The sequence below is a fragment of the Lepidochelys kempii genome, chromosome 2, assembly GCF_965140285.1.
Source record: "Lepidochelys kempii isolate rLepKem1 chromosome 2, rLepKem1.hap1, whole genome shotgun sequence".
Taxonomy (NCBI): Eukaryota; Metazoa; Chordata; order Testudines; family Cheloniidae; genus Lepidochelys; species Lepidochelys kempii.
Window position 1 is genome coordinate 114,750,951 of NC_136381.1, and position 15,064 is coordinate 114,766,014.

The following is a 15,064-nucleotide window of genomic DNA, read 5'->3' on the forward strand; positions in this document are numbered from 1 at the left end:
AAACAACAGAAGACAGTTGGCAGTTTTTCAAAGAGGCATTATTAAGGGCACAAGAGGAAACTATCCCACTGCATAGGAAAGATAGGAGGTATGGCAAGAGACTACCGTGGCTTAACCAGGAGATCTTCAATTATCTAGAAATCAAAAGAGAGCCCTACACAAAGTGGAAACTAGGTCAAATTACAAAGGATGAATAGAAAAAAAACAAGTATGTAGGGACAAAATTAGAAAGGCCAAGGCACAAAACGAGATCAAACTAGCTAGACACATAAAGAGTAACAATAAAACATTCTACAAATACATTAGAAGCAAGAGGAAAACCAAGGACAGGGTAGGCCCGTTACTCAGTGTGTGTGGAGGGGAATAATAACAGAAAATGTGGAAATGGCAAAGGTGCTTAATGACTACATTGTGTCGGTTTTCACCAAGAAGGTTGGTGGTGAATGGACATCTAACGTAGTGAATGCCAGTGAAAATGAGGTAGGATCAGAAGAGGCTAAAACAGGGAAAGAACAAGTTAAAAATTACTTAGCCAAATTAGATGTCTTCAAGTCACCAGGGCCTGATGAAATGAATCCTAGAGTACCCAAGGAGCTGGCTGAAGAGATATTTGAGCCATTAACTATTATCCTTGAAGTCATGGAGGATGGGAGAGATTCCAGAAGACTGGAAAAGGGCAAATATAGTGCCTATCTATAAAAAGGGAAATGACAATCCAGGGAATTACAGACCAGTCATCTTAACTTCTGTTCCCGGAAAGATAATGGAGCAAATAATTAAGCGATCAATTTGCAAACATCTAGAAGATAATAAGATGGTACGTAACAGTCAGCATGGATTTGTCAAAAAAAAAAATGTCAAATCAACCTGATAGCTTTCTTTGCTATGGTAACAAGCCTTGTAGATAGGGGGAAGTGGTAGATGTGGTATATCTTGACTTTAGTAAAGCTTTTGATACTGTCTCACATGACCTTCTCAAAAATAAACTAGGGAAATGCAACCTAGATGGAGCTACTATAAGGTGGGTGCAAAACTGGTTAGAAAACCGTTCCCAAAGAGTAGTTATCAGTGGTTCACAGTCACGCTGGAAGGGCATAATGAGTGGGGTCCTTCAGGGATCAGTTCTGAGGCTGTTTCTGTTCAATATTGTCATCAACGATTAAGATAATGGCATACAGAGTACACTTATAAAGTTTGCTGATGATACCAATCTGGGAGGGGTTGCATGTGCTTTGGAGGATAGGATTAAAATTCAAAATGATCTGGACAAACTGGAGAAATGGTCTGAAGTAAATAGGATGAAATTCAATAAGGACAAATGCAAAGTACTCCATTTAGGAAGGAAGTATCAGTTGCACACATACAAAATGGGAAATGACTACCTATGAAGGAGTACTGCGGAAAGGGATCTGGGGGTCATAGTGGACCACAAGCCAAATATGAGTCAACAGTGTAATGCTGTTGCCAAAAAAGCGAACATCATTCTGGGATGTATTAGCAGGAGTGTTGTAAGCAAGACACGAGAAGTAATTCTTCTGCTCTACTCCGCGCTGATTGGGCCTCAACTGGGGTATTGTGTCCAGTTCTGGGCTCCACATTTCAGGAAGGATGTGGACAAATTGGAGAGAGTTCAGAGAAGAGCAACAAAAATGGTTAAAGGTCTAGAAAACATGACCTGTGAGAGAAGATTGAAAAAATTGGGTTTGTTTAGTCTGGAAAAGAGAAGATTGAGAGGGGACATAACAGTTTTCAAGTATGTAAAAAGTTATTACGAGGAGGAAGAAAAATTGTTTCTCTTAACCTCTGAGTATAGGACAAGAAGCAATGGGCTTAAATTGCAGCAAGGGAGGTTTAGGTTGGACATTAGGAAAAACTTCCTAACTGTCAGGGTGGTTAAGCACTGGAATAAATTGCCTAGGGAGGTTTTGGAATCTCCATACTGGAGACTTTTAAGAACAGGTTAGACAGACGCCTGTCAGGGATGGTCTAGATAATTAGTCCTGCCATGACCTCTCAAGGTCCCTTCCAGTCCTATGATTCTATGAAAATCTTGGCTTTGTAGGTGCTGCTTACAACCCGTCTGGAGGATATATCCCTTCCTTTCATAAAAAAGAAGTTGGATCAGCTGGACAAAGGATACAACTGGCTCCTCTTGGTGCATCAGCATCAGGTAAGAAGCATCTCTGTAACCCTATCATGTACTGCACCATAGGCACAGGGAAGGATGTTCAATTCCCATAATTTCCAAGGAGGGCTTTTAAGAGGGTTTTCTTTCTTTCTTTCTTTCTTTTTCCACTTGATATGTTGGACTGGATCTGTAATGGTGTAAATCAATTGGTGTAAATTGACATAACACAATGAAGCTATGCTGACTGACATTTACTGCGGATCTGACTGATTACAATTTCAAAATGGCATGGATCTTCCACTAACAAAGTCAGGTATATGGTATCAGTAATAAATTCCAATTTTTAAGCTTCCATCTTGAAGTAGCCCCAAAGATTTCAGCATTATTTTTCAAATTTTTTTTAAATAAACGGCCCTCTGCTAAACAGCCTGTTTTGACTGGTCTCCTTGCATGGGCATTTAAGATGCATTCTATTGTATTTTCATCTCATTGTGTGGGAGTTGGTCGTGTAAATCCTTGGGCTTTGAGATGAGAATATAGTGTTGGATGAGTGGAATATTACAAAAAATAATGCTGCTGTGGTAAAGAAAATTTCAAAGTAGCTAGGCTATTTTGTCTGACTTCTATTTTCTCTAATATAAATGGCTGACTATAACCACAGTTGATGTAGTTCTGCATTGTATTAAAGCATATGTGAAAGGAACCGTTACATTTTATCCTGCAGTATTTATGTACTTAGCTGTTTAAGACCAATACAACATTTTACTGCATATAACTTGTTACCTCGTCTCATCTGTAATAGACATCGCATTCTGGGCACTAGAAAGATATTGGCAAACTGGAGGGAGATCAGAGAAGACCAGGAAAAATGATCAGGAACAGGAGGAACTGACTTGTGAGGAATGATTTAAGGCCTTCTCCAAGTTCCATTGAAATCAACAAAAAGCCCCCCGCCCCCCCCCCATTGATTTCAGTGGGAATTGGATCAGGCCCCCCCCATTGACTTCAATGGAAATTGGATCAGGCCCTAAAGGAACTCAGTGGGAATCATCATTACAGTTAAAGGGACTGTAACAGGCTGACAGTAGGTGTCTGGAAAACCCCATCTGTTGGCCTGTTTTGCTCCCACTAAAAGTATGAAATATGCTTTGCTGACTCACTATTTCAGGTGGTTCATTACTCCATACAGCTATAAGGGACATGGGAATGACTCTTAAAGGTACATCTATGCTACACACCACTGGTGTTGTCACGTAGGATACATGTAGCGACATGCTGCAGTGTAAAGCAGGCTGTGTTCACACTGCCACATGTAGCTATACTAATCAATGAAAGGCTCTGTCAGGAGGGAGGCAGTGGGATACTTACTGAAAATAGCAGTGTAGATGGGGTAAGCTGTGCTTGGGCTTATAGAGATCCATGTTGGGTACATACCCAGAGAGTTAAGACATATCTTTATTCACCTAAACCATGCCTCATCGTCTACATTGTTATTTATACCTGTGCTGGGGTACATGCAGTGTATCTATTCTACGTACTGAAGGGAGTGTGTAGCATAGACATAGCCATAGAGAGAGAGAAAAGACCTAGGGCGTGGGCTGCTCAGTCCTGAGGTAGGAACCCTAGGAGCAGCAAAGCCTAGGGAACAGATATGAGCTGTACTTCATTATCTTATTGTTGGTTTCTTGGTTAATAAAGTCAAACACAAAGAAGGGATGAGTTTTGATTCACCAGTTTGTGGATGTTGGTCTGTAACAGGTTGGAAAAGGCAGCTACTCACAGGAGAACACATGGCTGCACATTTTTGAAAGTTGTGAATGCCAAGAATGGAAAGGGATCATTTAGAGTGAGTCAAGGGCCATAACGAAAAGTTATAAGATGATAAGAAATGGAAGGTTTATTTTAAATATCAAGGACGAAAAACGTAGACTTGAAGAATAGGTCTGTGGAGCTGGAAGCTTGTTTCTCTCACCAACAAAAGTTGGTTCAATAAAAGACACGGTCTGACCCACCTTGTCTTTCTCATATCTTAGGACCAATACGTTGCTCAAAAGAAAAAAAAAAAAAAAAACTTTGGCAAATTAATTAGGTTATGGAAACATCTCTGTAGAGAGGTAGAGGAAGCCCATTGCTTGGGACATTTTAAAACTAGACTGAACAAAATTATAATAATACATACTGTAGGCCAGTGCTTCTCAAGCTACCTGATGTGGGGGACCGGCAATTTTTTTTCCCAATGTGCGCGCAGACCGGCAGCCGATGGCTCGTGGACCGGCACCTGTCTGCGGACCACCACTTTGAGTACCACTGCTGTAGGGGACAGTACTGTGTTGGCAGACAGATAATAATGAACTGGATGCCATAACCATTTTTTTTTCTCTACCTAGCTTCTCTGGTTAGAATACTACTTTTTTTGTAGCACTTTACTTTCTTCTCCCTATAACGTAAGCTTCTGGGCTTGTTGCTTCCTTTGATTTTCTAAAATAATTGTGCTCTCATCTATTTTCATTTATTCTGCCTATCATATCTTTTCACCATCAGTGACATTAAAAAGGTAAAGAAAAAATTAGCTTAGCTAAAATTAACCATCCAAAAAGTCTTTTGTCGTGTCTGGCTCAGGTGCTGTCATGTCAATAAGAGGCATGTATACAGCTTTGGTTTTTGGCATGCGAGCATGTCCTTGCTCTCTCAGCAAAGCTATGTATTATATCCATTGAACTCTGGGCAACCTTCTGGAGCAATATATCTTTGAGAAAACCACTGTGCTAATTCTATGAGTAAGCACCTTTTAAGGGTAACACTAATTTTCATGCTGTCTCCATGGGCAAGTCTGGCTTTCTTTGGATCACTGTAATGCTCAGTGTGTAAATCATATTTGATTGGCTCTGCCATGTCAGCCTTCTTGATCTGTTTGGTGGTTTTCTGCATGCTGTGGTTGTGCCAGGAGGAATGCCTTGTGGCTTGGTTAGTTATACTGCTAATATAGACACTAATACAGAAATAACATATGTACCTCCTAGGTAATCAAAATATTAGTGTGAAGTTTTAATAACAAAATAATTTGAAATTCAGTGTAAAAGTAGTTTCATTGTAACCTGGTTTTGTGGATCAGGAGGGGAGGTCTTAATAAGTGCTCATTTTTCAAAATGATAAACAGTGACAAGGTCTTTGAATTTAGGGTTTTGAAAATCAGAATCCACAAACAAATGTGTGGACACTAAAACAAAGGACTGCTAAAACCTTGCATTTGGCTCCCAGACTGTAAGTCATACATGCAAAGGGCCAGCCCCCATACATGACTACTTGCTCACCTTCCCCACTACCATCAGAATTCAATTTGAAGCCAGGTTGCCACTAACCCCTCTGGGGAGGGGTAGAAGGCACAGAGCTGTAGTTAATGCTAAAAGGATCAACATTATCTCCAATAGAATTCAGAATGGAAATAGTACTTGTGTGCTAGGGGAAGATATGTCCCCCAGTTTCACTTCCTTGGGGTGGCCTCTTCTAAATGCATGAATCCTCAACTATGTAGGGCAGTTGAAACTTGATGTTGAAAGATTCAGGGAGCAAGTGAAGTGATTCAAATGGGAGAAGAGCGATTTGGCTGTAGCAGCAGGGAAAAGAGATTATTTTGTCTGCCTCATATTGGATAGATGGAATGAAGAGAATTAGGAAGGCCAGAGAGTAGGAGTCCAGATGAGAGACCACCAAGCCATTGAACAGTTTTTAGTGCTAGGAGTAAAAGAGACAGGGCTTATCTGAGGAATGTCACAGAGGAAGGAGTGATGAGATACGGCTGGGAAAAAAGAAGGAAAGGGAAGAATCACAAATATCCTCAAAGTTGTGAGCTTGAGTGATCTGGAGCACGGAGTTGACAATGATCACAGGAAAAAAAGGAAGGGAATTGGATTAGCAGTAAAGTTTAGTTCTGTTTTAACCATGTTAAGCTTGAGAAGTGGCAAAACGTCCAAAAGGAAGTATCAGAAAAACATGGAATGGGAAGTCTGGTCTGGGAGAATAGGGATGTAGAGGTAGATTGAAAGAGGTGTTATGAGAGATCGTAGGAGTTAATGAGGTCACCCAGATGCAAATGTAGAGTGAAAAAATAGGAAGACCAATGACCAAGCTTGAGACAATCAACAGAGGGATGGGAAAGGAGGAGAGAAAGAGAATCCAGCAATAGTAATACTGTAGGAGCTCTCAGCTGAGGAGGAGGAGGAGAACCAGGGAAGTAGAGTCACAAAAGTACAGAGTGAGAGGGTCTTCAGCAGAGGTGGGTGTTCCAGCAGACACCATTTTGATTCTTGACAAATCTGACCAACACTCAATAAAAAAAGTTAATATTTTCAAACAAGTTAAGACTCAATTATCAGACAAGTAAACACCCATTTTCAGTGACAACAGTGTCCACAGTGCAGATGTGTATATATATGCTGTAATATCCAATTTTGGACTAAATTTCAATCTCAACACATTTTAACAGAGAACATTGGGGGGGGGGGTGCTTGTCAGATGAAAGTTGCCAGTAAGACACGTCATAATATATTTGCCTCTCTTGTATCCATGTAAGTAAAAACACTTTTTGGGAAACTTGCTTTAGACTTGATAGAAACCTTATATAGCCATCACTGTCTAGTTTAATAGATCTTTTATTGTGCAAGTGCAGTAACCCGTTAGTATTTCAAGATCAGTCACACTGAACAACCTTCTACTGAGAATGGCACAGGACTGTTAGCACCTTTTAATTCCATGAGTCACAAATAGCTAAGCTTTGGCTCTTTTCTCCTTTAAAATGGTGAGACATGTAACTTCTCATCCCCACTGCTTCTGACCTTTTGTTTGTTTCTTTCTTTCAGATTATTCTTGGAAAACCAAAGCTGCTCGTGCTCAATTACCAGGCCCTACTTACAATCCAGCTGCAAAAAACATGAATATCCTGACCCGCCCACCTCCAATTCAACCAGTACATGGAAGAACAGACTGGGTGGCCAAATATGGAGGACATAGATAGAAGCCCTGGCTCATGGTGCACTTTTCATACAGGTTACATTGTCATCCTATACTGGGAATCTGAAATGCATATTTTTCTTAAGACTATGCAACAATAGAAAGACTGGAGATCTTGTATTTTATTTCTTCTGCAGGTAATAAAATACATTTTACATAGCAATATTCAAAACACTGGCTAAAAGATAGGATTTTATGAAATAGTGTATAAAGCATCTTGCCAACATGGAGAATTTGAACTACTAATAGACAAAGTGTAAATTTTATTAGAAAACTTTCTGCTGCCCCGTATACTCTTAAAATTGCTTGACTTTAATTTGTCCTATATGAGTAATCCTGCACTGGTGATTTGTGGAGTAACACTGGCTTGTTAATGGATGCTGCTTCCTTGTGCAAGTTCCTTTCTATGAAGTTGAACAGTGAAAGCACAAATATTTTTCTGAGGAGAAAGATATGCTGTGTTGTTAGCTAAACAAAGGGCCCAGAACTGAGCTAGATGTGTTTGGTGTTTCCTTAGGGATAATCTCTGCACAGTTGTGTACATTGGTGAGCACTTACTCCTACAAATAGTTTATAGAACTATTCATGTGTAAGTCCTCACCAACAAGAGAAAGGGTTGCACTATTTAGCTCTAAGTGGTGTAGTAGTGGGAGTTCGGAAACACAACTTACCAAGTAGTGAATGCTACAGTCATGGGGCCAAGGTACCCTAAGATTTTTTTTTTTAAATCTGCTATTATAGTTAAGCTATGTGTATATTAGGCCACAATTCTGTAGCTTCCCCTCCCTCCGCAGCCCCCCACCCCCAACCCCATTGCTCAGTTGAAATCTTAATGAGGTTACAAAGAATCAAAGTTACACAGCATATTTGGCTTACTGACTAGCTAATTCACTAAAACACTAGCTAACTGGTTAGTTAACTCCCATTGAACTGTAGTGTCTTTTCTTAGTGACCATAAAATTGAACTATAGAATTCACCACTACTTACAAAAATTCACCAAACTACATAGACGAAATGAGACTGTTAGTGGAAGAAAAATTTTAAAATTGTTTTCCTTATTGAAGTAAGGATCCAACTCCTGGTTTCTAATAAATATACAAACTCCTCTGATGCCAATAGGAGTTATGCAATAGTCCAAGATCTATAAACTTGTCCATCAACACACTTCTTCTGATAGATTATATTTTAATATGGTAAATCAAGGACTTTATATCTTCCAATAAACGGTTGGATTTTTTTTAAATGTCATTCTGGGATGTGTGCTGTTAAAAACCTGCATTTAAATTAGAAATTGTAGACTTAATAGCTGCATTAAATCTGCCATTTTAAAGTCCAAAATGTGTATGTACTCTGTACTTTTAAAGATATAAAAACTGTTACAGATTGATCCAAGTATTGTAAAAAGTATTTTGTATAGATTTTATTAGTGTATAAAAAATTTTTAGTTCTTGTTGTAGACCTAATTTGCCATAATCCAGTGGTTATGTAATTTACAGGTGCTCAATTTAATCAGAGGCAGACTAGCCATAAAAGTCAACTATTTTGCTATGAAAACTTCACCTTAAGTAATAACTAAATAAAATGTCACCATGTAATACTGGAAAAGTTGTTAATAGTATCTATAGTGTGATGTAGGAATTTCTGATTAGTAGTGTACTACAGAGGACTTCAATCCCATGTTGTGTTTTTCTTTACTGGTTTGTCAGTCCTTCCAAACTAATCTTCCTTGTATTATTTAAAGGCAGTTTTTAATACGCTATTTAATTACTGGTTACGTTACTAAAGGACAGACAGACTTTCAAAACAGGCCTGGTTCATTAGTGCACTGTGAATTGGAGAGCACTGACTTCATAATAAAGATCACTTCTCAGGAGTACAAGATAGTGGTTTACAGTCTTTTTTAAATGTTTTTTAAATTGTTTTCTAAGTCAAAAAACCATAATAAATGGCTGGTGAAAAGTCACTTAGGGCAAGAGATTCTGAAAAACTAAAATATCTGTCGTAAACATACATGCCATTTGCTGCTTTTATGTGGTCAGAACATATTTAAGCCAGACAAATAAAACTAATAGCTCATATGGTCAAACAGCCATAACCCAAACATGATGACGCCTTGAATGTTTAAGCTGTTAAAGCATGCGTGTCCTCGAAATCATAAAAATTGCTTTTAAAAATGTGAGTGTAAACTCCACAAAAATGGTTAATAAATTAAACAAAACAATGAAAAGCCCAATATTTTCTCCACTCGGTCGCCACTTGGGTGGCTAGTGTTTCACCTGAACATGGAACGAGCTGCTACTTGCCACAGTTTGGAATGAACCTGCCTCCTAGATTTTATGAGGGGTGAAAACATAGCCACAGCAGATAACTTTGTTTCCCAGTTTCGTGGAACAATGGAGAGTAGCATTTCATGATAGCGACTGGACAAAATTTTAGAAGTTAGGTGATATCCACACATTGTAATCAATTATCAGAGGGGTAGCCATGTTAGTCTGTATCCACAAAAACAGCAAGGAGTCCGGTGCCCCTTAAAGACTAACAGATTTATTGGGGCATAAACTTTCGTGGGTAAAAATGCATCTGAAGTGGATTTTTTACCCACGAAAGCTTATGCCCAAATTAATCTGTTCGTCTTTAAGGTGCCACCGGACTCCTCGTTGTTATTGTAATCAATCAATCTGATGACCACTTTCCCCCCTGAATTTTATTCAGCCACACCTGCAGCCCAGGTCTCAAATTACTGGAGGTAGACTTGTTCTTTATACCATATGAAAGCTGCTGTATATGAGTGGTCTTCAGCGTGCAACATGCATTTATATATGTTTCTCTTTTACTTCCACTCCAGCCAGCTGCTCTGTCCATAAGCAACTCAGAGGCAGAACATCTGCCCAACAGCTAAAGAGGAGTCCTAAATGCTGCTGTATGTTGTCTTCTGTTAACCCTTTAGGCCTAGATTCACTACCGGCATGCCTAAATTTGTTTATGAATATTGCCATGCCTAACTCCCAGATGCCTAGAAGATCCTGGGATCCATAAAGCCTGAGTTAGACACCTTAGAATTGGATTCACAAAAAGCCAGAACACAAGGTGGCTCCTACTGGCTGAGGGTGCTTAACCCTGCCCCTCTAAGATAGGCATCTAAGTCACGGCTGCAGGGAGGCCTCTCCCTCCACCTGGGATTCTCAGCAGTGAACCCTCTCTTGGGGTTAGGTGCCTATGCCATTTTTTTGGAAGACACTTGTGGGGGAGGGGGAAAGGAGGCCCTCTTTTTATAACGTCTAGCCAAGTGGTTAGAGCATGTGGGAGACCCCTGGTTAAAATCCCCCCTTCTTCTCAGAGGGAATAGGGATTTGAACAGGGATCTGCCACCTCTCCTGTGAGCACCCTAGCCACTGAGCTATGGAATATTCAGACTGGGGGCTCCATTCTCTTCTGTTGAAGCTGTTCCATGGTGGATATATTAAAGAAGTCATTGGAGGGGGACTGGATCCTGGTTGCCCTAACTCCCAGCTGAGTGCTCTAACCATCAGGCTACAGAGTCACTCATATTTGCTTGTCCTCTGTGCCCCAATGTTGAAGCTGTTGCATGGTGGATAAATAATGAAAGATTTATTGGGCCAGAGATAGCAAGGAATCATGAATGACTCTATAGCCTGGTGGTTAAAGCACTCACATGGGAGACTTGGGATCCAGTCTCCTGGCTCTGACCACTCATCCGAGAGGTAACAGGTCCCTGTTCAAATTCCTTGACCCCCTCAAATGGAGGGGGAATTTGAACTTGGGGGTCTCTCAATCCCCAGCTGAGTAAAAAAAAAGTTATGAGGGAGGTCCCTTCCAAGTCATCGATAGGGGCCTGAATTGGTAGGTGCAGTATGAGCATGCTCACTGGATTGGGCTCCAAAGGCAAGTTAAAGTGGAAGAATGCCTGTCTTCTCCCAGTTTGTGCATTGCTCTGGATTTAGGTATCTGGATGCCTCACATGGAGCTGTAGTATGCATGCTCAGAGGAAGAAACATAGGTCCCCTAGGGAACATTTACTGCAAAAATGTAGGCACTGGGTTAAGGTACCTACAGTGTTTCGGGGCAGATGACTTGGGGGGGAGGTGTGAATCCCAGTGTGGCCTGGCTCTGGTAGCTCCTTTCAACTACCTGAAAGGGGTTTCCAAAAAGGATGGATCTAGACTGTTCTCAGTGGTACCAGATGACAGAATGAGGAGTAATGGTCTCAAGTTGCAGTGGGGAGATTTAGGTTGGATATTAGGAAAAACTTTTTCACTAGGAGGGTGGTGAAGCGCGAGAATTGGTCACCGAGAGAGGTGGTGGAATCTCCTTCCTTAGAGGTTTTTAAGGCCTGGCTTGACAAAGCCCTGGCTGGGATGACTTAGTTGGGGATTGGTCCTGCTTTGAGCAGGGGTTTGGACTAGATGACCTCTTGAGGTCCCTTCCAAGCCTGATAGTCTATGATTCTATGGGATTTAGGCACCTAATTTGGCAGTTAAGAACTTAAGTCCTTTTGTGAATCCAGTCCTCCTTCGTCTTCATTCATATTTTGTTCAATTTGTTTAAAGTGTTGAAGGCTGCCTTAAACTACACCCACCTGTACACATATCCTACAGAGCACATGTAGTTTGCTCAAATCTGTAACAGACCTGTAACAGCAAACTGTTAGTCTGTTAGCATTGCATTAAGGCCTATCATTGGCACTCATTTCTTTCCTTTTCCACTTAGTGGTTGAGGAGTAGGGATGGTTCTGCCATGACTTTCATTTTCACAAATAGACCCATGCGCACAGTATAGGAAAGACACAACTGCACTAGTCCAGACAAGCAATAAAAAAACCTTTCACAACATATAACTAATTTATTAATAAGATTTATGTTCAATCTAAGTGACACTTCATTTAATTTCATAAGTGCAAAAAAAATTCATTGGATTTTAAAGCAGCACATGCCTATACTTCAAACATTGCCAGATTAGGCATGCTGGGATACATTCTTGAAAGATACCGTATCAAAGTGAAAGGTACAGTATTTAATCTGGCAATCTTGCTGACAAGTGTATGCTTTCTTTCCCATTATTATTTAATAGTACAGTAGCACTGACAGGCTGTGATCCTTGCATTGGGCTCCTCGGTGGTAGGCCCTGTCTAAATATGTTCTAAAAAAAGACTCCCTGCCCAAGGGAGGTTATGTTGTAGGTCTATGGCAGAACAAAAGAGACAAATTGGGGTGGAGTGGAAAGGTGAAATAACAATGCAATGAGCACATTGTACATAGTGAATAGTAGTAATATGTTGGTAGCTTCTCTTCCCCCCCCATCTACACCTATTGTCTTAAAGATATAGAGCGCCCAAAATGGGAGGTAGGGATTTCAAGATGAGGATGTACTGTGAGAAAGTGAGATCTCAATCCTGCAGTTTACTGTGCTTGGCTGTCCTGGCACCCATGTGCAGTCAATTGCAGGATCAGAGCCTATGTTTATATCATAGCCTAGTTTCTTGCTTCACAATGAGGATAATGTTCAGTAACTCCTTGCTTAACGTTGTAGTTACGTTCCTGAAAAATGTGACTGTAAGTGAAATCATGTTAAGCAAATCCAATTTCCCCATAAGAATTAATGTAAATGGGGGGGGGGGGGTTAGGTTCCAGGGAAATTTTTTTCACCAGACAAAAGACTATATATATATATATATGTATACACAGTATAAATATTAAACAAAACAATTTAATACTGTAACACAGCAATGATGATTGTGAAGCTCGGTTGAGGTGGTGGAGTCAGAGGGTGGGACATTTCCCAGGGAATGCCTTACTGCTAAATGATGAACTAGCACTTGGCTGAGCCCTCGAGGGTTAACACGTTGCTGTTAATGTAGCCTCACACTCTACAAGGCAGCAGGAATGGAGGGAGGAGAGACAACATGGCAGACAGAGACAGACACACACACCCTGTGTGTGTGAGAGAGAGAGATGCGCAGTGCCCCATTAAGTACGCTGCCCCCACTCTTAAGTACACTGCATTTTTAGATCAGGAAGTTGAGACAGCAGCAGCGGCTGCCTGCAACCTCCCTCTGTCCTGACCCCTGTCGTGTCTCCCTACTGCTCTATGGAGATAGGGTAAGCGGATGGCAGGAGCAGGGAGACACCCTGATATTAGCCCCCCTCTTGTCTTCCCCCCCAACCCTCCCACACAGCAAGAAGGAGGCTCCCGGGAGCAGCTCCAGGCAGAGGACAGGAGCAGCACGTGGCAGTGAGGGGAGGGACAACTGAAGTGCCAGCAATTGGTAGCCTGCTGGGTGGCTGCCACACAGGGAACTTAGGGGAGCGGAGAGCTGATAGGGGGGCAGCTGGTCCACCCTGATTCCAAGCCCCCACCAGCTAGCTGCAAAGGGCTGCTCTTTCTGCAAGCAGGCATCTGTCAAACAATGTCAAAAGGGAACATTGCACAACTTTAAACAAGCATGTTCCCTAACTGATCAGCAATGTAAGACGTTAACTGGGACGACTTTAAGTGAGGAGTTACTGTACTGAAATGGTTACGACAAATGCCAATTTTAAAGACAGAAATAGCCCCACCTTTGGGGAAAAAAACCCACAAATGCCAGAGTATGACTGATGCAAAAATAATTGTGTCCTTTCTGCTTGTTGTATGTAGTATGTTCACGCAGCTGCATTTTCAGTCTTCCCATATCTTAAAGTCATGTGATTATGTATAATTAGGGCTCGAGAAGTTTCTCTATCATCTGCGATCCAAGTCACCCAACCACTAATAGACTGTTGAAAGGAAAACACTGTAAGTTCATTGAAATTTTAAAAAAACTTCCCCAAAAACACACGAGCAAGAAGAAAATTGAAGTGATTTGGTTTTATTGAACCTTAACACATAATCTCTTAAAATAACTTAGTCCACATATAATTCAACAAAAGGATCATTCAAAAATATGGACAAGGACAGGGACATGTTGTACAGTACCTGGCACCAGCAATTAAGCCTGCAGGTATGAATTTTCAGCAAACAATGTTGGGAATCATTAAGAAAGGGCTAGATAAGGCAGAATATATCATGTTGCCTCTATATAAATCCATGGTGCGCCCACATCTTGAATACTGCATGCAGATGTGGTCACCCCATCTCAGAAAAGATATATTGGAATTGGAAAGGGTTCAGAAAAGGGCAACAAAAATGATTAGGGGTATGGAACAGCTTCCATATGAGAAGAGATTAATAAAACAGGGACTTTTCAGCTTGGAAAAGATGACCACTAAGGGGGGGATATGATTGAGGTCTATAAAACCATGACTGGTGTGGAGAAAGTAAATAAGGAAGCACTATTTACTCCTTTTCATAACACAAGAACTTAGGGGGTCACCAAATGAAATTAATAGGCAGCAGGTTTAAAACAAACAAAAGGAAGTATTTCTTCACACAACGCACGGTCAACCTGAGGAACTCTTTGCCAGAGGATGTTGTGAAGGCCAAGACTATAACAGGGCTTAAAAAAGAATTAGATAAATTCATGGAGAATAAGTCCATCAATGGCTATTAGCCAGGCTGGGCAGGAATGGTGTCCCTAGCCTCTGTTTGCCAGAAGCTGGGAATGGGTGTTATACCAATAAAATAAAAACCAGCAGGATATTATTAAAGGGGAAAAGGTAAAATACCACATTTATTGTGAATACAGAAAGAATCATAGTAAGCAGTTAGTTACAGCTATAACATTCCATTCAATCTCATATTTATTCACACACACACACACACACAGGGGTTCTGCAAGGTTGTTATCATAGTTACCAGCCTTAGAGTTGCTCATGCCAAGCCACTGGCCAGGTGGCCTGGACATGAGGAGGGAGCAGGGGCCTTGTCAGATGTTCATCTGATGCTCCTGGAAGTTGGTTTGCAGAATCAGACGCCAAAGTTCTCACGTTCTA

The 15,064-nt window shown here is 40.9% G+C and overlaps 1 protein-coding gene across 6 annotated transcripts in view; it reads left to right on the forward strand.

Moving 5' to 3' along the window:
* The window catches only part of MAK (male germ cell associated kinase), a 57,256-nt gene extending 47,925 nt beyond the window's left edge, over positions 1-9,331 (forward strand). For 5 of the 6 annotated variants that reach the window (XM_073332064.2, XM_073332065.2, XM_073332063.2 and 2 more), the window contains 2 exons: positions 2,063-2,170; positions 6,985-9,331. In XM_073332064.2, coding sequence (XP_073188165.2) covers positions 2,063-2,170; positions 6,985-7,139 — 263 coding nt within the window. In that variant the 3' untranslated portion in view covers positions 7,140-9,331. Of the gene's footprint in view, positions 1-2,062; positions 2,171-2,363; positions 2,418-6,984 lie in introns of those variants that run through there. The other variant, XM_073332067.2, reaches the window with a different exon arrangement.
* The last annotated feature ends 5,733 nt before the right edge of the window (positions 9,332-15,064 follow it).